The sequence below is a fragment of the Hibiscus syriacus genome, unplaced genomic scaffold (assembly GCF_006381635.1).
Source record: "Hibiscus syriacus cultivar Baekdansim isolate YM2019G1 unplaced genomic scaffold, ASM638163v2 tig00110174_pilon, whole genome shotgun sequence".
Lineage (NCBI taxonomy): Eukaryota > Viridiplantae > Streptophyta > Magnoliopsida > Malvales > Malvaceae > Hibiscus > Hibiscus syriacus.
Window position 1 is genome coordinate 2910134 of NW_024062612.1, and position 22900 is coordinate 2933033.

At 35.2% G+C, this 22900-nt stretch overlaps 1 protein-coding gene and 1 pseudogene across 1 annotated transcript; both read right to left on the reverse strand.

Moving 5' to 3' along the window:
- On the reverse strand, positions 1-21633 carry LOC120216926 (annotated as a pseudogene).
- Positions 19805-20752, reverse strand: LOC120216925. Its single transcript, XM_039214203.1, has one exon. The coding sequence runs from the start codon at positions 20247-20249 to the stop codon at positions 19806-19808; it is 444 nt and encodes a 147-aa protein (XP_039070134.1). The 5' UTR covers positions 20250-20752; the 3' UTR covers position 19805.
- Positions 21634-22900: the final 1267 nt, after the last annotated feature.

Here is a 22900-nt window from a genome sequence, read left to right on the forward strand (position 1 = left end):
ATTTCCCACAATTATAAACACTTGGTTATCCTTACCCCATGGAGAATCAATCAATCAAACACTTGGGTTTATATAACTGATTCCGCATGTTAACACACTCAGATACAACTCCGGATTCTATTAGCAAATTTATAAACATATTATATTATTATATATTCAATTTCCTACTTGGCACCCTCATTATTAATTCAAAATTCTTCTTCCACCCATTTCGGAGAACACGATGACACGGCATCTGCAACAGTTAGGAAGATCCTGTCATCGCCGATTATATCAGTGAATTTCGACGAGTGGAGCTTTTCAATCACCACCGGTGCAGGATTTGCCAGAACCAGCTGTTCAACAAACGCAGCCAAACTCAGGTAACTACTGGAGTAATTAAAACCTAGACTTTGTTATTCTTAAGTAAGCTTATATGTATTGAGCCATCATTTGTTTAATTACCTGAACATTCTTTTTCTGAAGACTCTTGTGTAGTTCTTCCATGGCATGGATGCCACTGGTATCAATGTCAGTTACAGCTAACGCACAAAAATTAGAAAGGAAGAAAAAAAGTGAGCATACTAACTAACAAATACATAAGGTACAATAAAGCTAGAGAAGAAATACTTAGTGGATTCTTACGTGACATCTCAATTATCAAAAACTGGATTGCTGGTTCGCATGCAGATTTTACTTGCTCTTCTCCATCCATTAACCATCTCAATATCCTGCAACGATGTCGACGAATTAGCTAAGAGCATCCCGAAATCGAATCGAAACCTAACTAGGAAGAGTGAAACCTATATATCCATGAGAGAAATTGGGTAAGAAGAATGTATGTGTACCTATCCCTGACATAATTAGCGTTGGAAAAGTAAATAACAGAATCAACTCTAACGACCAAAACCCCAGGAACTCTAGTTGCTTCAGGATATATTTCGATACACAGTACTCCTAGGTATCTTACCAAGAAGAGCAGTTCGAGGCCTAGTAACTTGTAAGAGGATTTTAGCAAAGGATATTATGACCTGCATGGTGACAACAGATTTATATCAAACATATAAAACAGAGTATATATAATTAATCTCAAGGAAGTTTAGGTAGTGGTCATCTAAGTTCTTACAGCAATTAGGAGGTCAATCTCGACAGATTGAAAGATGAATCCAAGAAAGGCTACCAGACATGCAACAAAATCAAATTTATCAATCTTCCATATCAAAATTGCTGCCGGAACATAGAAAAGCCCAACCACGGCATTTATAATGATGGCAGCGAGGATGGTATTTGGGGTGTACTTGAAAAGAGGGGTTATGAATTCCAGGGTTAAAAATACAACACAGGACATAACGATATTAGAGACCGCAGTTTCGCATCCTGCCATGAAATTTACTGCAGATCGAGAAAATGAACCTGCAGCAGTAACAAAGGTATAATAACATCAGTTATAGATATACCTATATATGATTGTGACTCAACATGTGTTGTCTCCGTTTTCACCCGTGGCAACATAGCAGGAAGTCATTGAACCAACGATATTCATTGCTCCTATTGCCATCATTTCTTTGTTTCCATTTATTTGATACTCTTTCATTGAAGCAAAAGTTCTTCCAATGGCCGCAGCTTCCTATTAAATCGACCCAAGAAAATGAAAATGGACGTCAAAGGGGCTATTAATTTAGATGCAATGTCATAATTGGTTTTTTTTTCTAGGTTAATTGGAGATGGATAAACAAAAATGGCTTACCGTCAGTGCTATCGTACCAGCCAGGACACCGATCTTTATACCTTTTGTAAGATATTCACCAGTGAAGTAAATTTTGATTTACAGACGAGGGATTGATTCCTTGCTTAATGTTCTTCACCTGCAAAGATGGAAGAAGCCATTACAATTTTGCCATCACTTGACAATATTGTACAACTAAAGGGGGGGGGGGGGAATGCTTACAATGGCAACTCCTTGCTTATCTGCACGTGTTATAAAACGAAAAAGAAGGCGAGAATGACAGATATCAGAGGAGCTATAGCGGGCACCCAGAAGAATTTGCTGTTCTTTTTCCCCTATTTCACAAATCGAAGCACGTGAAAGTTAGCAAATGGATACAACTTACAAGCCTAGAAATAAGAGCGATGGATATACCTAGGATCTCTTGCAATGTATTTCGCGAACAAGAGGAAGGATAAAAAGCAAACTCCAATGACTATTGTCTGCCAGTTCCACTGCAAAATTTATAGTACCGTATAAATGTAGTAACCGTGGAATGTAGGAATTTTTTTGTTAGAGAAATAAGCTATACAGAGAGAGAAGTGCTTACTTGATCGATGTGGCTCCATACAGATTGCATTACAGAAACAATATCTGGGTTCTTTGTGAAATCTTTTATACCGAGAAGTCCCTTGAGTTGTTGAAGGGCAATTGTGACGGCAGCTCCGGCCATAAAACCCACGATGGCAGCATGGGACAGGAAATCAATCAAGAAGCCCAACCTAATCAATTTAGTAACGTAACACGAAGTTATGAGAAATGTGTATAGTGGATGTACAGTATGTAGAAGCTATTCATGAATGAAATTCATAAAAGTAGTTACCTAAGAACACCGGGAGTTGCTTGAGTGACGCCTGCAAAAAAGGTAGCAGTAAATGCAAGCCGCAGATACTCGGCTTTGTTTTTGTTTAGGGTCGATCTCATCTGAAAGCATGGTCCCTAATAAAAGAGATACCACTCCGACTGGTCCAATGGCGATATCTCTTGAACTTCCCATAAACACAAAAATCAATGGAGGAACAAAGCTGGAGTCTGTCATGGATATAAAGAATATTACTCATAAAATAAAAATCCTTCAAAAAAAGCTATATTAGCAATGTAAGATAAATAACATGTGTTCGGTTGGGCCCGAAATTAGGCTTCCACTTGGATTTACACGAATTGGAGTCGCCACAGATCATTTATTTTAAAAAACAAATAGGTTGACCGGGTACCTTAATTTCTTACTGATATGCATTTTACTAGAAATATGTCGGGTTCGAGAGTTGGTTACGGTCAATGAAGAATTAACACTCTTGAATCTCCCTTTCGGTACCATTTAATTTGCCGATTGTCTTAATTACGAAAAATAAAATTTAAATTTAAATTTAAAAAAAACTCGATTCAAATTACTTACCTCTGATTGGTTAAAAAATATCCTGTCGAAAATATTGTTAGATTGTAAAATAAAAAATAAATATGAAAAAAGAAAAAATATTAGTATAATAATAATAATAATAATAAAATAAATAAAAATTAGTAAAAATAATAAAGTAATAAAATAAAATTAAAGGAAATTAATGAAACCATTACCAGAAACTGAAACTACACCAGAAAGTTGCAATGAATTTCAACATTTATATGATATATTCTTGATTTGCACAAGATACTCTTTAAAACTACTTATCGTCAGAAAATTACCATGAATCAGCTAACGCAAACAATCCATGGATTTTCATCTATTGCCGTTTTCAGTGAGCCTTGTATACCGAAAACACAATGCTTCTTGCGGCTTCTCTGGCCTCGGGGAGTCTATCGTTCAACAAATCCGTAGCCAGTTGAAGCAGTGTAACGAACCCGACCTCTTTCATTTCTTCCACACCCATCATGGAAATAGAGTTCGAAACAGAAACAACCGATTTAGCTTGGACTCTAAGTTTGCGATGGGTAACATATCTGCCTAGCTTCTTAAGCAGAAGCAAAGGAGGAATGGAGTTTGCCATTGATTTCAGCGACCTATCTGCTTCTTCACATACAAATTTCTTGCCTTGAGAAGCTTTAAGTAACAATTGCAGTAACAACCGATCAAATACACTGGAATCAGTTAAGTCGAGCAACTTTTCACCAAATGAATTGAAGATATCCGAAGCAACCATAATCGAGGTCTTGCAAAGGGCACTTCTCGGGTTACTCATTGCCTTCACCACTATCGATATTACCTTCTCTAAGATTGGAAGCAGTAGTGTGGAGTGATATAAAGAGAAACGCCGAACGTCATTCAATGACTCGCAGACTTTAATCCAATCTTTTGACTCCAACCCTTCTACTAAGCTTTGGAACTTGGATTCTCGGTCTCCACGTTAAATCTGATAGTTGGAATAGTTGTAACAATTTCTCCAAGCTTGAGCTTGTACAAGATAGTGGTTTTACCGGCTGCATCAAGACCCACCATCAAAATTCACATCTCCTTGGCAAAAGTCGGCTAAAAAGCTTCGCAAATGACAACCCCATTTCTCTTCCTTAATTACCAATCCCTTTGGAGATAATTGCAGAGGGATACATGAGAGATTCTGGATTTGAATTCAATTATTGAAGCAAAGGGAAGTAAGAAGAGAGACAGAAATTTGAGCCACCAGAGAGCGTGAGACCAACGCCAATTAAATGTGAGAATGAAATTGCCATTTGATGCTGGAAAGTAGATACCATGGAGGAAGATAAAGAAGGCCCCCTGAAATGAAGAGAATAATATGTTTAAATATTAAAAGCCCCAAAAGCAGTTTTGTTTTTTAGTTAGTGGGAGTAGTGGGAAAAAAATGGATATGAATGGAATGGGTGGGGTAGTGGAGTAACAGAACGTGAATGGAAATGGGGTAGTGGAAGGTGGGGTTGAACATGGGACTTAAAAAAAAAAAAAAAAAATAATAATAATTTGTAGACCTGGACGAAAATGAGTATCTATAGCTGTCCCTTTTTGCACATTTTTCGTTGCACATTTTTCGTAGAACGAAAAATAGGGCAAAGATAAAATTGACACAAATTTTCGTTCGGTGGAGTTGAAAATTTGACTCTGAAAGAATAACTCCCTGTCGAATTGAATTGTGGATGGCTCCTCCGTCGCGAAGTCGAGCCCAACTTGAAATGATATGGAATTGAAGCCGTAGTTTGGAATTTGAATCGAAATGTAGCTTCTCATTGTAGCCCGCTTTGGTCTTCTTCTCGGTTTAAAGACCTTGGTTAAAAAATTCGACTGTAAAATAATTCTTTGATCCACCCTGTGGTTGATAAGCTCTCGAACTGAATGAAGTCAAACTCGAAAGGTCTTCGTTGACAGATAACCCTTTTAGCCTTGGGTTATGCTGTAAATGATGTGCCTTGGAGTTGAGTGTAGTCGAACTCAAAGGTCTTTTGTTGGCAGATAACCCTTCTAGCCTTGAGTTATGCTGCAAATGATGTGCCCTCGAAGCTAAGTGTAGTCGAACTCGAAGGTCTTTGTGTTTCAAGAAAACATTTTCAAAGGTTTTTTTTGTTTCAAGAGAAACGATTTCAAAGGTTTTTTGTGCTTCAAGAGAAACGATTTCAAAGGTTTTTTTGTGTTTCAAGAGAAACTGTCTCCAAGGAGGCAAAATTTTGTTTCAAGAGAAACATACTCAAAGGTTGGTGTTTCAAGAGAAACTGTCTCAAGAGAGACAAAACTTTGTTTCAAGGGAAACTGTCTCAAGAGAGACAATTTGTTTCAAGAGAATTTGTCTCAAGAGAGACAAAACTTAGTTCCAAAAGAAATTGTCTCAGGGAGACAAAATTTATTTCAAGGAACACATATTCAAAGATTTTGTTTCAAGGGAAACTGTCTCAAGAGAGACAAAATTTGTTTTTAGGGAAACTGTCTCAAGAGAGACAAAATTTGTTTCAAGAGAAACTGTCTCAAGAGAGACAAAACTTTGTTTTGAGTAAATTAGTCTCAAGCGAGACGACCCCTTGTTTCGAGAGAAACTATTCTCAAAGGCAATCGATAATCTGCTTGTTCCTGCATGTTAAAGAAATCCTTTCAGAAGCTCTAATCGTTGACTTAAGGAAGTCAAATATGTGAATGGCATTGTTGCTTGTGGGCACGATTCCCTTCATCGTGAAGTTAAAATCGTGGATGGCCCCTTCGTTGTAAAGTTGAGCCTTGAATCGGATATTCTTCGTCGTGAAGTTAAAATCCAATGAATGTTGCTGGTGAACACGATTCCATTCGTCGTGAAGTTGAAATCATGGATGGCCCATTCGTTATGAAGTGAAGTTGAAATCCAAGTTTGTATTATTTCGAGTCCAATATCCTTCACCGTGAAATTGAAATTGGCTCTGAATGAAACATGAAAGCCCCTTCGCCATGAAGTTGAGCTTTGATTGGATATCCTTCATCGTGAAGTTGAAATCCAATCTCGAGAAAGTTGGTTTTAAGTTGGATATCCTCCGTCGTGGAGTTGAAATTCAATTTCAAACAAATTGTGTCGCTTTGAGTTCAATATCCTTTGATGTGATGTTGAAATTGACTCTGAACGAGACTCAAAAAGTTGTTTTGTTGTCAGACGGTCGCCCCTTCGCTGTGAGGTCGAGCAACCACATCAAATATTAAATGTGCTTTTGAATCGAGTATCTTTTGTCTTGAAATTGAAATTTAACTTTAAAAGCTGTAAAAAATTATGTATGTTAAAAATGATAAATATGATGCTCTTAAGTATGTCTCAGATGCATGCAACATGAATTAATTATGGATGGAGCATCATGTATGTTGGTCTTGTCCTTAGAATCGACCATACCCCCTTTTCTTCTCAGGTTGATGTCACAAATTCTATCTGGTCTCTCGAACTGATTGTTTTGTGAAATGCTCAAAATTCGGCATTATTCGTTCTTTCTTCAAAAGAGGCAAAATGAGCCTTAACAGTTTCCAGGACTTTTCACACTTGATACTGTCCTGTTTGAAAATGTTTTTCCTTTCTCTTATTTAGGAGGGAAAAAAGATATGAAAATAGAAGAATTTTGTAAAACATGCCCCTTAATTCAGGCTCGCAATCAAATCGAATCATATTATAAATATGAGTTCAAAGAATATCAAAAGAATCAATAGCTCTTTTAATGCTTTCAGAGTTATAGCTCTTTGACAAATATTCAAGTGGATGAGTTGGCTTTAGGTTGACCTAAGGTTTCAGCCATAAAAAATGTCATTTTTTCGGTCATTACAACATGTTTTTTCTTTGATTTGGCATTTTAATTGGATGCGGACAAAATGACGCAACTAGCATTATCAATTACTAGACCCTCTATTCCAGTTCTCTAAAATCTTCCATTTGTTCAAGTTTTGTAAGCTCCTCTAACAAAGGTAGTGCTGAAATATCGGTCTAAAAATAAAATTCTTGAGTGCTCGTGTGAATTTGACTATAATAGGTGTTCCTTAACTCCCTTAGTCTATCATTACTGAAAATTTATTGTTTAGATAAATTTGATTTGATTTGCAGTTATCTGGCTAGCTGAATCCATAAAGCCGAGGCGTTTAACCAATTGCTTTAGAGGGATAACTTAACATTATAATAATTTTTATCAAGTTAACTGAAGGGTTAATCTCATCACCAAGTCTTCGACCTGACAATAGCAGTGGAGAAAACACCGAATTGCCAAGTGTTCGAGCAATGTCATGGTTTGAACGTAATCTATTCATAAGGCCATGGCTTTCAAGTTTTCTCTATAATCAATTGCCTTAGTGGAATAGCTCAGCTTTGCGGATTTAATTTATTAAGATTGTCAAGAAGAACCTGTTATAGTCTAGGTCAAAAATTTCATCTTTAGAGTTCAATTTCCAAGCAACTGACCTAAACTAGTTTCACTTACTCGACTATTTCATCTGTAAAGATCATAATCATCATTGAACGTCTTAAAAAAGTATAGTAATGTCATATGCAAAAGATGCCCCATGTTGTCCACACCTATGCACACCTAAATATCAAACATCTTTTTTATTCCCTTATGAGAGGATAAGGCTCTATTGGCTATTTATAAGAGAAGGGTACGGTGTTTAAGTGTATATTCAGCGTAAGGTCAAAGTCCTTTATTTTGTTACTGTTGAAAACATTTTGATATTTTGATATAACAAATTAAGTTAAATGAATTTTAAGATTTTTTAAAAAGATTTTCTAAGTATATTCAATATAATTATTCGAATATCAAAATATTACTCCAAATCTTTCAAATTTCATTTTTAATCATTACTCAAGTGTAAAATTAAGTTTTAATCTTAAAATAATTTCAAAACAATTTTACAAAATATTTCGAACCATTTCAAAGCCAAAAATTCCAGATTGCTCAGAGGGAACCGATTCCCCCTGAATGGTTTGGCTCCGAGAAATTCCAGTATGCTCGGAGGGAACGATTCCCCCTGATCAACGTTCAAAATATTTGAATTTTACACTTAGGGAACCGATTCCCTATGATGGGGTACCGATTCCCCCACGCTCCAAGCAGAAATATTAATTGTTTTCACATTTTAATGGCTCCAATAACTTCATTAATGATCCCCAACGTTCAGAAGTGATTCAAGGTGTATTTAAACAAGCTTAGAAGCCATTGATCAATAACAAGAAACAACAAGCAACTAGAATCAAGAGAGAATCAAAGAGAAAGCATCAAACCTCAAGTTTGAGCATTTCAAGCTTATTTTTCATTCAATATTCATTTTGCTTTCAAGAATACTACTTGTACTCAATTGTATTCATTATTGAGTGTTCTTTTCTTTGTTCTAGAATTGTGCAAACAATCTACCTAGTGATGATTTCCTTGTAAGTTTGCAAATTTGTATTGTTCTCTTTGGGAGAGAGTATTCTCAAGAATTTGGGGTATAATTCTTGAGGGTTTGTAAGGTTACTCTTTGTCCTCAAAAGAAAGACAAATTAGTGAATTTGTGGAAAATCCTTAGTGTGGATAGCTAAGGTAGTGGACGTAGACTTTGGTTGAGAAAGTCGAACCACTCTAAATCGCTGTGCAATTACTTTCAATTTTCTGCAAAAGCTTCCACCAAATTTTTAATTGCCAATTCATCCCCCTCTTGGTCGATTCCGTCAATCGATTAACTCAATAATTGGTATCAGAGCCTAACTCATTTGAAGGTTTAATCGCCTCTTGAGTCGATTCAGGAAGAGTTACATTGATAATCAAAGTCATCAATGGCCTCCACTTCAAACTTCGACTCCGATCTCGATTCGATGCCCGTCAACAAGCCTCCTTTCTTCAATGGGGCTAACTATGCCTATTGGAAAAATAGGATGATGTACTTCATTCAAGCAAGTGACATGGGAGCATGGAATGTTGTAGAAGACAGATATATCAAGCCTTTTACTCATCCAAGAATGTGGAGTGAAGGAGAGACAAGATTGTTCCAGCTCAACTCTAAAGCCATTCATATCATATTTTGTGCTATTGGACCAGATGAATACGGAAGAGTTTCATCTTGTACAACCGCCAAAGAAATATGGGACAAGCTTCAAGTCACTCATGAAGGTACCGATGAGGTAAAAAAAATCTAAAATTAGTATTCTAACACATATCTATGAAAATTTCAGGATGAAACCAAATGAAGATATCAAAGCTATGACAGATGGATTCTCAACAATTGCCAATGGTCTCAAATCATATGGAGAGATCATTTCAAATGAAAAGCTTGTGAGGAAGTTAGTTTACTCCCTTCCAAAATCATGGCAATCAAAGAAGACAGCAATCATCGAGTCTAAGGACCTAACATCCTTAACTCTTGAAGAACTAATCGGTTCCCTCCTCACTCATGAAATGATGCTTGAAGATGAGGTGGACCTTGATAAGATTGACAAGACACCAAAGGAGAACGAGAAGAAGAAAAACATTGGAGTTGCTCTCAAATCCACAAAAGATGAGAGTGATTCGAATGAAGATGACGATGACGAGGAAATGACATTGTTTGCCAAACGGTTTAGAAAAATGATGAGACCTTACCGAGGAAGAAAATTCAAACGAAATGAAGGCCTAAAAAATGAACCAAAAGAGAAGGACCCGATCATTTGCTATGAATGCAAAAAGTCGGGGCATGTCAAATATGATTGCCCACAATTGAAGAGAAATGATAAATCAAAGAATAAACACAAGGCTCATGTGGCTACATGGAGCGAAGAAGAGGAACAAGAAGTAGCAAACTTGTGCTTGATGGCATTCGGGGAAGATTCTAAGGTAACCTCTAACTCATCTAATTTTGATGATTTATCCTATGATGAGCTATTAGAGGAATATAATGGGTTGGCTTCGGATTATGAGAAATTATTTTTAAAATATAAAAATGATGTTTCAAAATTGAAAAATGAAAACAAACTCATATTCAAAACCAACAACGATCTTGAAAGTAAAATCAAATATTTGTAAATCAAACTAGAAGAGTTTGAAAAGAAAAATTTGGGTTTGCAAAATTTACTTTCAAAGGTCAATGATGATCATCAAAAGAAAATTGATGATCTTAAAACTTCTTTTGATAAAGTTGGAACAAAACGTTTTGAAAAAGGAGAAAATTCAAAATCCAACTTTGTTAGAAAAGATTTTAAAAACTACAATCATAGAGGTCCCCAAAGAACCTCTAATGGAAAAATCGTTAGAAGTATGTGGGTTCCTAAAGAACTCATTACTACTAAAGATAAAGATATCTTACACAAATGGATACCTAAGGGGACTAGGATTTTGGAAACTAATGAATATGGACCCAAAAGAATTTGGGTACCAAAAATCAAAAATTAATCTATGTTTGTAGGGAAAGGTGCATTGTTATAAGGCATGGGAAACAAATTCAAATTCATGGTATCTTGATAGTGGATGCTCAAGACACATGACCGGGGACAAAAACCGGTTCATAGAGCTTAACGCCAAAAATGGAGGAGGATTAACTTTTGGTGATAATTCAAAAGGTCACATTGAAGGTATAGGTACAATAGGTAATACCTCTTCCATAAAAAATTAAAAATGTTTTATATGTGAATGGATTAAAGCATAATCTTTTGAGTATTAGTCAATTTTGTGATAAAGGATTCAATGTCATGTTTGAAACTAATGGTTGTAAAGTTATTGACATTGCATCTAATTGGATTATGCTTATTGGTTATAGAATAGGAAACATTTACATGGTGCATTTAGATTCTATTAATGTGACTAATTTATGCCTAGTTGCAAAAGATGAGCATGATAGTTGGTTATGGCATAGGAGACTAGGACATGCTAGCATGCGTGTTTTGCAACGGTTAGTTCAAGGAGAATTGGTTCGAGGGCTGCCTAAACTAAAATTTGATAATGATAAAATCTGTGATGCTTGTGCTAAAGGAAAACAAAAGCGAGTTTCTTTTAAATCCATTAATGATGTGTCAACTAGTAGAGTATTACAATTGTTCCACTTAGATCTTTTTGGGCCATCTAGAACTACTAGCTTGGGTGGAAAACAATATGCATTTGTCTTGGTAGATGACTATTCTAGATATACTTGGGTTCTATTCTTAAGTACTAAAGATGAAGCATTAGAAAAATTCATCACGTTTTCAAAAGCAATCCAAAACGAAAAAGGTTACTCTATAACTAGTGTTAGGAGTAATCATGGAACCGAGTTTGAAAATATTGGATTTACTGAGTTTTTTAATTCTAATGGTATTAGCCATAATTTTTCAGCACTTAGAACCCCTCAACAAAATGGAGTTGTTGAGAGGAAAAATCAAACTTTAGAAGAAATGGCTAGAACTATGCTTTGTGAAAATAATTTGCCAAAGTATTTTTGGGCGGAAGCCACAAATACCGCTTGTTATGTTATTAATCGAGTAATTATTAGGCCTATTTTAAAGAAAACTCCATATGAACTTTTTAAAAATAAAAAGCCTAACATTAGTTATTTTCATTCTTTTGGATGTAAGTGTTTTGTTTTAAACAACGGTAAAGACAATCTTGGTAAATTTGATGCTAAAAGTGATGAAGGAATTTTTCTGGGTTATTCCTTAAATTCTAAAGCTTATCGAGTATTTAATAAAAGAACTTTGGTTGTAGAAGAGTCTATACATGCTGTTTTCGATGATAATCTCATTCCGAGGAAGGATTCTTGTTTGAATGATGATGTGGGTATTATAAATACAAATAACGTTAGATATGACGTTGGAGAATCATCATCAAAGGAAGAACGAAAGATGAGGAGACTCATGATCCTCTCGAGAATCCAACCATTGAAGAAAGGGAAGTATCTTATCCAAGAGAGTACAACTATGTCAAGGATGGTGAGATTATAGGTGATCCATCCAAAGGGGTAACAACTCGATCTTCTCTTAGAAATATTTGTAATTATGTTGCATTTATCTCATGCATAGAGCCTAAGAATATTAAAGAAGCATTAAATGATGAAAATTTGATTATGGCTATGCAAGAAGAGTTAAATCAATTTGAGAGAAGTAAAGTATGGACATTAGTTGAAAGGCCTAGTAATAAATCTACTGTAGGTACTAGATGGATATTTAGGAATAAGCTTGATGAGAGTGGTAATATAATGAAAAACAAGGCTAGACTTGTTGCTCAAGGGTATACTCAAGAAGAGGGCATAGACTATAATGAAACATACGCTCCTGTAGCTAGGATGGAAGCAATTAGAATGTTATTAGCATTTGCATGTTTTCATGAATTTAAATTATATCAAATGGATGTTAAAAGTGCATTTTTAAATGGTTTTATAAAAGAATAAGTGTATGTGGAACAACCTCTAGGTTTTGAAGATTCAAAATTTTCGGATCATGTTCTTAAATTGACAAAAGCACTCTATGGTTTAAAACAAGCTCCTAGAGCTTGGTATGAAAGATTGTCAAACTTTTTAATTGAAAAAGGTTTTTCAAAAGGGAAGGTTGAACTATATTGTTTTTAAAGCATAAAGGTAAAGATTTATTAGTAGTTCAAATTTATGTTGATGATATAATATTTGGTTCTACTAATGATGTTCTTTGCCAAGAATTTTCTAAGCTAATGTAAAGCGAATTCGAAATGAGCATGATGGGGGAGCTCTCATTTTTCTTGGGACTCCAAATCAAGCAAAGAAAAGATGGCATCTTATCAATCAAGCTAAGTACGTCAAAGATATGCTCAAGAATTTTGGACTGGAAAATGGCAAGCCTCATGACACTCCAATGAGCTCTTCAACAAAGCTTGACTTAGATGAAGGAGGTAAATATGTAGATGTTAAATTATATAGGTCAATGATTGGATCTTTACTTTATCTAACTGCAAGTAGACTGGACATTGTGTTTAGTGTTTGCTTATATGCTATATTTCAATCATGCCCTAATGAATCACATTTACTAGCTGTTAAGAGAATCTTTAGATACCTTAAGGACACTCCTAGTTTAGGACTTTGGTATCCTAGAGACTCTAGCTTTAGTTTGCATGCTTTTTCTGATGCAGATTATGGAGTATGCAAATTAGATAGGAAAAGCACCTCCGATACTTGCCAATTCCTTGGAAATATGTCGATTTCTTGGTTTTCAAAGAAACAAAATAGTGTTGCATTATCTACCACTGAAGCGGAATACATTTCAACCGGTAGTTGTTGTGCACAAGTTTTATGGATGAAACAACAACTTTTTGATTATGGAATTGAAGTAGGTAATATTCCTATCAAGTGTGACAATACTATTTGTCTCACTAAAAATCTCATCCAACACTCTAGAACTAAGTACATTGAAATAAGACATCACTTCATTAGAGACCATGTCACTAAGGAAGATGTAGTTCTAGAATTTGTTGATACTTTGCATCAATTAGCGGATATCTTTACAAAGCCTTTATACAAGAAAAGATATTGGACACTTAGGAGAGAATTAGGTTTGACCAACCTATCTTCACATAGTGTTTAAAATAATTCTAGCACTTTTAATAATAAATGAAAAATGCATATAATAGTAATTTTTTTAATTACATTCATTGCTTTTAGTTAGGGGGAGTTTATGATTTTTGGTGAAAATTAACTTTATGTTCAAATAATTTTTAATGATAAATTTGATTGATTGAACATGATTAATTTTCAATATATGAGTTGCCAATACCACTAGAGAAAATTAATTTAGCATTTTGAGTATTTAAAAATCAGATTTTAGCATTTTAGTGCAGAGGGAATCGATACCCCCTTGAAGGAGAACCGATTCCCCCTTTGAAGGGGAATCGATTCCCCCTTGTAGGGGAATCGATACCCCCATGGGGTTCTGGTTTTTAACACGGGTAGAACACCCAAAAACTCAAACACTCTCTTCAACTCTTCACGTCGTTTCTCCTCTCTACACTCACCCTATCTCCATATTTCATCAAAACATCATTTTTAATCGGAATTCTCTTCAAATATCATCTCCTAAACCTGTTTGAATCATCAAAAACGTGCAAACTTCATCTAATCTCACTCAAATCCAAAATTCTTCAAGGTATTTTTTTAAAACCTCTATTTCATCAATTTTTAATTTTAGAACTAGTTTTAATTAGTTCTAGGTTGAAATTTAGATCGGACATTGATTGTTTAGTGATTAGAAACTAGATTTTACAACTAATTTCATCAAAAACACAAGAATTTTCAAAATTCTTTGAAATTTTCGAAATAAAAAAAATTGTTTTTCAAATTATTGTGTTTTGATTGAATTACGTTGTTGTTATGAAAACTATACATATATTGATTTTAAAAACCTTATTTTTCAATAAGTTTTCAAAAACTTTGCCCATTAGGATTGGTTTAGAGAACCTTGAAATATTGAGGACTCAATTGAGTTTTGGGATTGATTATTTTGCATACATATATTTTTTTTAAATTGCAGGTTATCTTTCCATTCCGATTATCTTAAATCATGTCTCATAAACGTTCTAGGGCCTCCTCTAGTCGTTCTAGCCAACCTCCAAACTCAACTCCAAATCCTCCACCTATCCCACAAATTCCTATTCCTAATCCTGATGATCCAAACATGACCATTCGCAATTCTTGTTTCAATGAACCCGGTCGTAAACAAAATCTCTACTATAGGTTTTGTCAATACTTTGAGTCCTACAAAATCAAGGAAGAACGTATCTCACCTCTTCAAGCCATGCTAGACATCAATTTTCGTCATCTTCCTACTCTTCATGAGTGGAAATTTGACAATCTCTTCGAGCTTGAACCAATTGTCTACCATCAACTTGTTCGTATCTTCTACTCTAATGCCGTTTGTATTAAAAACCGATAGGAAACCTTAACCATAGGGATCCGATCCTATCTTCTAGGACGATTCTTTCATCTTGACTCGGAATCCATTGCCAAAGCATTAGGATTAGATAATGAAGGGTTAGACAATGAAAAACTTACGGTAGGATCTCAGTATAAACGAAGGGATAGTACAAGTGTTCTAGACCTTCATGACCGTTTTCTTCACCTAATGATCTCTTGGTGGTTTCGACCATCCGCGGGTCGTTACTCTACTCTTCGCGTCTTAGATCTATTTTGGCTTCATTGTGTCCAAAATAATCACAAAATTAACCTTCCATATATTATTTTTGAACTTGTTGAAATCGTAAATCTTGTTCCTAATAAGAAATTGTGTTCTTCTTTAGTTTACGGTTGCATTCTTAGTAATCTGTTTAAGAAGGCTGGGCTTAGAGTTGGTCTTGATGCTTCCTTTCCCCTCAAAAACCAAATCAATCTATTCTCTTTAACTAAATCAGGATGGAAGAACAATGAAGAAACTGGTCTTTGGGTTCGTACCGGTGAGCAACCGCATGAAGTTGACGACTCCGACGATGAACCAGAACAACACGAGGAACAAGCACGAGCAGAGGAACAAGCACAACCAGAGGATCAAATGCCTCCATACTTTCGATCCTTTATGGAGACATTCGATTTCTGATATTCTTCCATGGATTCACGCTTCACTTCCATAGAATCTCATTTATCCACAATGGGAGCTCAATAATTGGAAATTCTCCGGGAGATGCGCACAAACAACGCTTCTATGAATGAATGCATTGATGCACTCTCACATGATATGGCCGCTATACGAGCTCATTTTCCTCCTCCGATCCTCTTACGGATGCTTGATTATGTGTTATGCTTTAGTACTTTGAACTTAAAGCTTATTGTTTCAACATTTTGAATGTTTTTGGATTGTTTTTACTTTGGTTGTTGGATATTTGAACTAATTTGATAAATTATGGATGTTTGAACTTATATTTCTATATATTTGGTTTGATTAAATTTATTCATTATTGTATCATTTACATCAATTAGATATATGACCAATTTTGCCATGTCACATTGTTTATGAATATTGATTATGAAACTAATGGCTAACGTTTCTCTTGATTGTGATCTTAGCAGCTTAAGCTATTTATCTATATATAATCAGTTGGCTGAATGATTTCAAAACCTTGTTTAAAATCTTTTAAGAGTCTTTTTGATTTAACAAAAAGGGGGAGAAATGTTAAAAATGTTTTAAAGGGGAGAAGTGTTAGAGTAAGGGGGAGTAATTTCAAACTTGATTTCAAAATAAAATCTTAAAATTACTAAAATGTTTTGTTATATCAAAAAGGGGGAGATTGTTGAAAACATTTTGATATTTCGATACAACAAATTAAGTTAAATGAATTTTAAGATTTTCCAAAAAGATTTTCTAAGTATATTCGATATAATTATTCGAATATCAAAATATTACTCCAAATCTTTCAAATGTCATTTTTAATCCTTACTAAAGTGTAAAATTAAGTTTTAATCTTAAAATAATTTCAAAACAATTTTACAAAATATTTCGAACCATTTCAAAGCCAAAAATTCCAGATTGCTCAGAGGGAACCGATTCCCCCCCCAAGGGGGTACCGATTCCCCCTGATCAACGGTCGAAATATTTGAATTTTACACTTAGGGAACCGATTCCCCATGAGGGGGTACCGATTCCCCCTACGCTTCAAATAGAAATATTAATTGTTTTCACAATTAAACGGCTCCAATAACTTCATTAATGATCCCCAACGTTCAGAAGTGATTCAAGGTGTATTTCAAGAAACTTATAAGCCATTGATCAATAACAAGAAACAACAAGCAACTAGAATCAAGAGAGAATCAAAGAGAAAGCATCAAACCTCAAGTTTGAGCATTTCAAGCTTATTTTTCATTCAATATTCATTTTGCATTCAAGAACACTACTTGTACTCAATTGTATTCATTCTTGAGTGTTCTTTTCTTTGTTCTAGAATTGTACAAACAATCTACCTTGTGAGGATTTCCTTTTAAGTTTGCAAATTTGTATTGTTCTCTTTGGGAGAGAGTGTTCTCAAGAATTTGGAGTATAATTCTTGAGGGTTTGTAAGTTTACTCTTTGTCCTCAAAAGAAAGACAAATTAGTGAATTTGTGGAAAATACTTAGTGTGGATAGCTAAGGTAGTGGACGTAGACTTTGGTTAAGAAAGTCGAACCACTCTAAATCGTTTTGCAATTACTTTCAATTTTCTACAAAAGCTTCCACCAAATTTTTAATTTCCAATTCACCCCCCTCTTGGCCGATTCCGTCAATCGATTAACTCAACAGTTACTTTGTCAAAGATCTGTAACTCTGAATCATTTACAGAGTTTTTTAATTCAGCTGATATTCAAAGAATTTCAAGTAGTAAATTTAATTCAATGCTCAACACAAATTCATTGAAATGACCTCATAAAAAGAAATATGTTAAAGTTCAAAAACAAGTTACAAAAATAAATATGAGAAGGTAAAAAAAACAAGTCCAAACAGGACGCTGCAAAATGGAATAAATCCTCATTAGGATGCCCTACTATTTCCAGAATGTCGAGGATTAGTGCCTTCATCTACACTTACTCCCCATCTTTCAACCTTTTCACTTGTCGGGGCTCCTTTTGATGTACTCTCAGATGAACAAATCTTTGATTCGGAAGTGTCCTTGCTTTCATCGAAAAATTCCTGTTCTTTTCTATTTGAACGAGTGTTATGTGAATGAGGTATGTCCAATGCTTGAGGTGGAGTGTCCAGTGTTTGTACCCTTGTTTATGAGACATCTTTTGTTAGTTCATGTGAATGCAATGAAAAAAAAGAAAAATTATGTGAAATATGCAAGAATGCATGATGCATGAAATGTTTGAGGCATTGATCCAAAAAATGTGTCTATTATTAGAAATAATCCTTATTGGGGACAAAAGTGTTACGTCTGAAGAGATAAAAAAGTTTTTGATGGTATAGATCCCGAACAGCCTCTGACAAGTTGATTCGTCTTCCGTCCTTTCTGCCACCGGTTGAATACCCTATCGAGCTATTTCGGCTCCTCTGGCTAAGTTGTGCAAGTGACGAGCTGCTTGCCCCAAAAAAAATTCTCGAATGACTGCATCTCCTACTTTTACCCTCTGCTGAGCTTGTTCCTAACAAAAGTGCCACTGGGGCTCTCCATCGATGGGAACTATCCGAAGTTTGCTTCTTGAATTCGTCAATAATGGTCTCCAGCTTGGCTAGGGTTTCGCCATCTTGTTCTTGTTGTTTTTGAAAGGATTCTCTAGGTCAACAACCTTTTCCCCTGCAACTCTTGTTAACTCAAAAAGTTTACTTTTGGCGTGCTCGGTGTAATCCAGGTTTGTTCTGAATCCTTTCTGACCATAACTGGACTTTTGAGTTTTTCATCTCTTGTATTATAGCCCCTTTGTCCATTAATGCAGATTATTCATGTTTAACAAACACGTTTTTGGTGGATCAACACCTCTTTTGAATGATGCAAATGATGAAAATAAAAAAAGAACAAAAATGAAAAGAGTTGGTGAGGTAAAAATAATTAAAAAAATGAAAATAAAAGTCCTACCCCACATGCTTATTATTCCTACCCGGACATGATCTCTATCCCGCATGTTAATTTCAAACAAATTCTAACTGCATATTTGTCTAGTTCGCATGCTCTTATTCCATGTACTCTCCCGGTTTAGGTTCTAAAAAGGGTACCCGAGTTCTCTTTGCTGGTGCCCCTTTGTGCTTGCCAGACCCTTAGTCCTAAGCCCATTACAAGCTTGTGTGGACTAAGATAAACTCGAGAGGACACATTCCCTTATGCCCACACGGTGAATAAATTCACACAAAGGCATAAGGTATATGAATCCCGAATGCTACTTGCTAGGCCCGCACGGTGAATAAATTCACACGAAGGAGTCACTTTCACCCCCACTTAAAAAAGGTTTGGAGCTCGGGTATAAAGTATGAGATTAAAATTTTAAAAATATGAAATCATTGTAAAAACGTCAGTACAACTATTTATTTGAAAAAAAATAATCAAAGATAAATAATTAGAATCGAATAAATAAATTAAAATTTAAACTTGTAATTCGCTCAAAAAGACAGTCTGAAATTAATTTCGGCCTGACTCACTTACCTGTCCCCAATGGAGTCGCCAAGCTGTCGGAACCGTCTTTCGGTTGGGCCCAAAATTGGGCTTCGACTTGGATTTAAATTAATTGAAGTCGCCACCGATTATTTATTTTAAAAAACAAATAGGTTGATCTGATACCTTAATTTCTTACCTGATCTGCGTTTTACCAAAAATATGTCGAGTTCGGGAGTCAGTTACGGTCATGGAAGATTAACACCCTTGAACCGCCCTTTCGGTACCGTTTAATTTGCCGGTTGTCTTAATTACGAAAATAAAACTTAAATTTAAATTTAAATTAAAAAAAAAACTCGATTCAAATTACTTACCTCGAATTGGTTGAAAAGTATCTCTAAAGTCAAAAATATTATTAGATTATAAAATAAAAATGAAAAATGAAAAAATATTAGTATAATAATAAAAAAATAAATAAAAATTAGTAAAAATGTTAATAATAATAATAATAAATAATAAAGTACTAAAATAAAATTAAAGGAAATTAATGAAAGCATTACAAACTGAAACTACACTAGAAAGTTGCAGCGAATTTCAACATTTATATGAAATATTCTCGATTTGCACAAGATACTCTTTAACACTACTTATCGTCAGAAAATTACCATGAATCAGCTAACGAAAACAATCCATGAATTTTCATCTATTGCCGTTTTCAGTGAGCCTTGTATACCGAAAACACAATGCTTCTTGCGACTTCTCTGGCCTCGGGGAGTCTATCGTTCAACAAATCCATAGCCAGTTGAAGCAGTGTAACGAACCCGACCTCTTTCATTTCTTCCACACCCATCATGGAAACAGAGTTCGAAACAGAAACAGTCGATTTAGCTCGGACTCTAAGGTTGCGATGGGTAACATATCTGCCTAGCTTCTTAAGCAGAGGCAAAGGAGGAATGAAGTTTGCCATTGCTTTCAGTGACCTATCTGCTTCTTCACATACAAAATTCTTGCCTTGAGAAGCTTTAAGTAACAATTGCAGAAACAACCGATCAAATGCACCGGAAGCGGTTAAGTCGAGCAACTTTTCACCAAATGCATTGAAGATATCCGAAGCAGCCATAATCGAGGTCTTGCAAAGGGCACTTCTCGGGTTACTCATTGCCTTCACCACTACCGATATTACCTTCTCTAAGATTGGAAGCAGTAGTGTGGAGTGATATAAAGAGAAACGCCGAACGTCATTCAATGACTCGCAAACTTTAATCCGATCTTTTGACTCCAACCCTTCTACTAAGCTTTGGAACTTGGATTCTCGGTCTCCACGTTAAATCCGATAGTTGGAATAGTTGTAACAATTTCTCCAAGCTTGAGCTTGTACAAGATGGTGTTTTACCGGCTGCATCAAGACCCACCATCAAAATTCGCATCTCCTTCTTGGCAAAAAGCCGGCTAAAAAGCTTCGCAAATGACAACCCCATTTCTCTTCCTTAATTACCAATCCCTTTGAAGATAATTGCAGAATGATACGTGAGAGATTCTGGACTTGAATTCAATTATTGAAGCAGAGGGAAGTAAGAAGAGAGACAAAGAAATTTGAGCCACCAGAGAGCGTGAGACTAACGCCAATTAAATGTGGGAATGGAATTGCCATTTGATACTGGAAAGTGGATACCATGAAGGAAGAGAAAGAAGGCCCCCTGAAATGATGAGAATAATATGTTTAAATATTAAAAGCCCCAAAAGTAGATTTGTTTTTTAGTTAGTGGGAGTAGTGAAAAAAATGGATAGGAATGGAATGGGTAGGGTAGTGGAGTTAGAGAACGTGAATGGAAATGGGGTAGTGGAAGGTGAGGGTTGAACATTGACCTACAAAAATAAAAAATAAAATAATAATAATAATAATAATAATAATAATTTGTAAATCCCGACGAAAATGAGTGTCTACAACATAAAAAAGAAACAAAGTCCATACTGCGGATCCAAGTTTGCTAGCTTTGCATAACCTATGTCCTGTTTTTCAAGTAATTTAATCGAATAGTTAAATAAGGAAACTAAGTGTTTATGTATATGTTAATGGTGTTTATGTTAATGGTGTATATCTTATATAGAACCTGAGGAATGCAGAGACTGGCGATAGTGAGTCCAGCAATGATATCACCACGAAATTTTCTCCAGGTGTAACTCCTTCCCCATTCAAGAATGGGGAGGATGGCCTGGATTCCCAGGATGAACTTTCGAGACCTGGGTTGATGCTTGAAGGCGCGCAGAGGGTCATCAGCAAACAATGTTTCTTTCACAGTGGATTTGAATTCCTGGAACAGCTTTTGCTTAGGCGGAGCCGCCACCTTGTGTAGATAGTGTTCACTGTGCACGAGACGCCGAGATGTCGACAGGCTTCTAATGTCCATCTCCTTGGTTTCGGCTTGCTCATTATTTGAATCAGGATTCCAAGCCATATCACATCTGTAGCACAGGAAATGCGAGACATGATTAAGAAATATTTGTTTTGGAGATAACATAAACTGACTAGGTATAGAGTTTACGTGGTTCTACGTATGTTTACAGACTACAGTGGAGTATAACCAAAAACATCACTAATAAACATAAAGTGATACAGAAACAAGATTCGAGTCAATATCCATTGAAACCCTAAAAGCTTAATATCTCAGTGCTAATAGAATTTTAAACTGACAGGAAGGCTAAAGGTTAGTGCACTAATCAAAAGGTAATAATCTTGTTAGTTATTGCATGCCATAATGTTTCTCTAAAACATGTACTTTTAACATGGGAACATCGCGTCAGGCTTAAAAATTGATGAAAATCTATTGAGCTAATAGTGAAAAAGAAATAATTAGAAGCTAACCAAAGATGGTGGATATGGGCAGATGGGATTTAGAGAACTCAGCGAGTTCTTTTAAAGTTGGAAAAGAAGCTAGGGAAGATATTGCTTATATCAATAGAGAAAGTCAAACATTTGATACAAAATTGATAAGTAATAATAATTTATGAATCTGGATCTCTTACATTTCACATACAGATAATCAACTGGTAACAAATTTTAATATTGCAAAGTATTCAACACAGCTATTGATGTAAGCGGCTGATCATCTATCTTCCATAATTGTGTAAAATATGCTCTTAAGGGAAATGTTGACTATATTCTGCGCAGGTGGCAAATACTTTAGCCATATCTTTCTGGGTATCTTTTTTTTCCTAACTTACTATATATAATTTCTTCAAGAAAAGTTTTCCCAGGAAAAATACGGGCAATAAAGAATATATTGTACGTGGAATGCACGTAACTAATATTGATGTAGAAATAGGGGGAATTTGTCCATCGCAACCGGCCATTATTGTCTTTTGTTTTCTTTTTCCAATTGTTTGCTTAATAAAGATGGAGTTTTCCCTTTCAAAAATTGGGTTACTGGAAAATATATGCTGTACCAAAATAAACGATTTAATTAAAAGAGAGCAAGATGAAATACTTAAAAAAATGTTGAAAAAATTCAACGATGACCCTTGGCAAGACCAAAAACGTAAATTTGACTAGATTAAAGAATGCATTTGAACTGTCAATTGATGCAATGCATGAAAGTAGCAGGCAATTCCAATTCATTTACTTTAAATCTCGATTTCAGCAGCCACATCATATTCGGTAAAGATTAACATCCCATTATTTGTATTCCATCAAAAAAGAGTTGATATATGGTTCATAAGAGAATATATATGTTTTCTATATTGCATGTCATTTTAAGGAGGAAGAATAATGGGTAAGCTAGCAAGTCCTCGTTTCATATACTTCACATGCAT

Bases quoted from the DNA above. Each gene is read 5' to 3' on its own strand.
- LOC120216925 (XM_039214203.1), bottom strand. From the start codon at position 20,249: ATGAGTAACCCGAGAAGTGCCCTTTGCAAGACCTCGATTATGGCTGCT.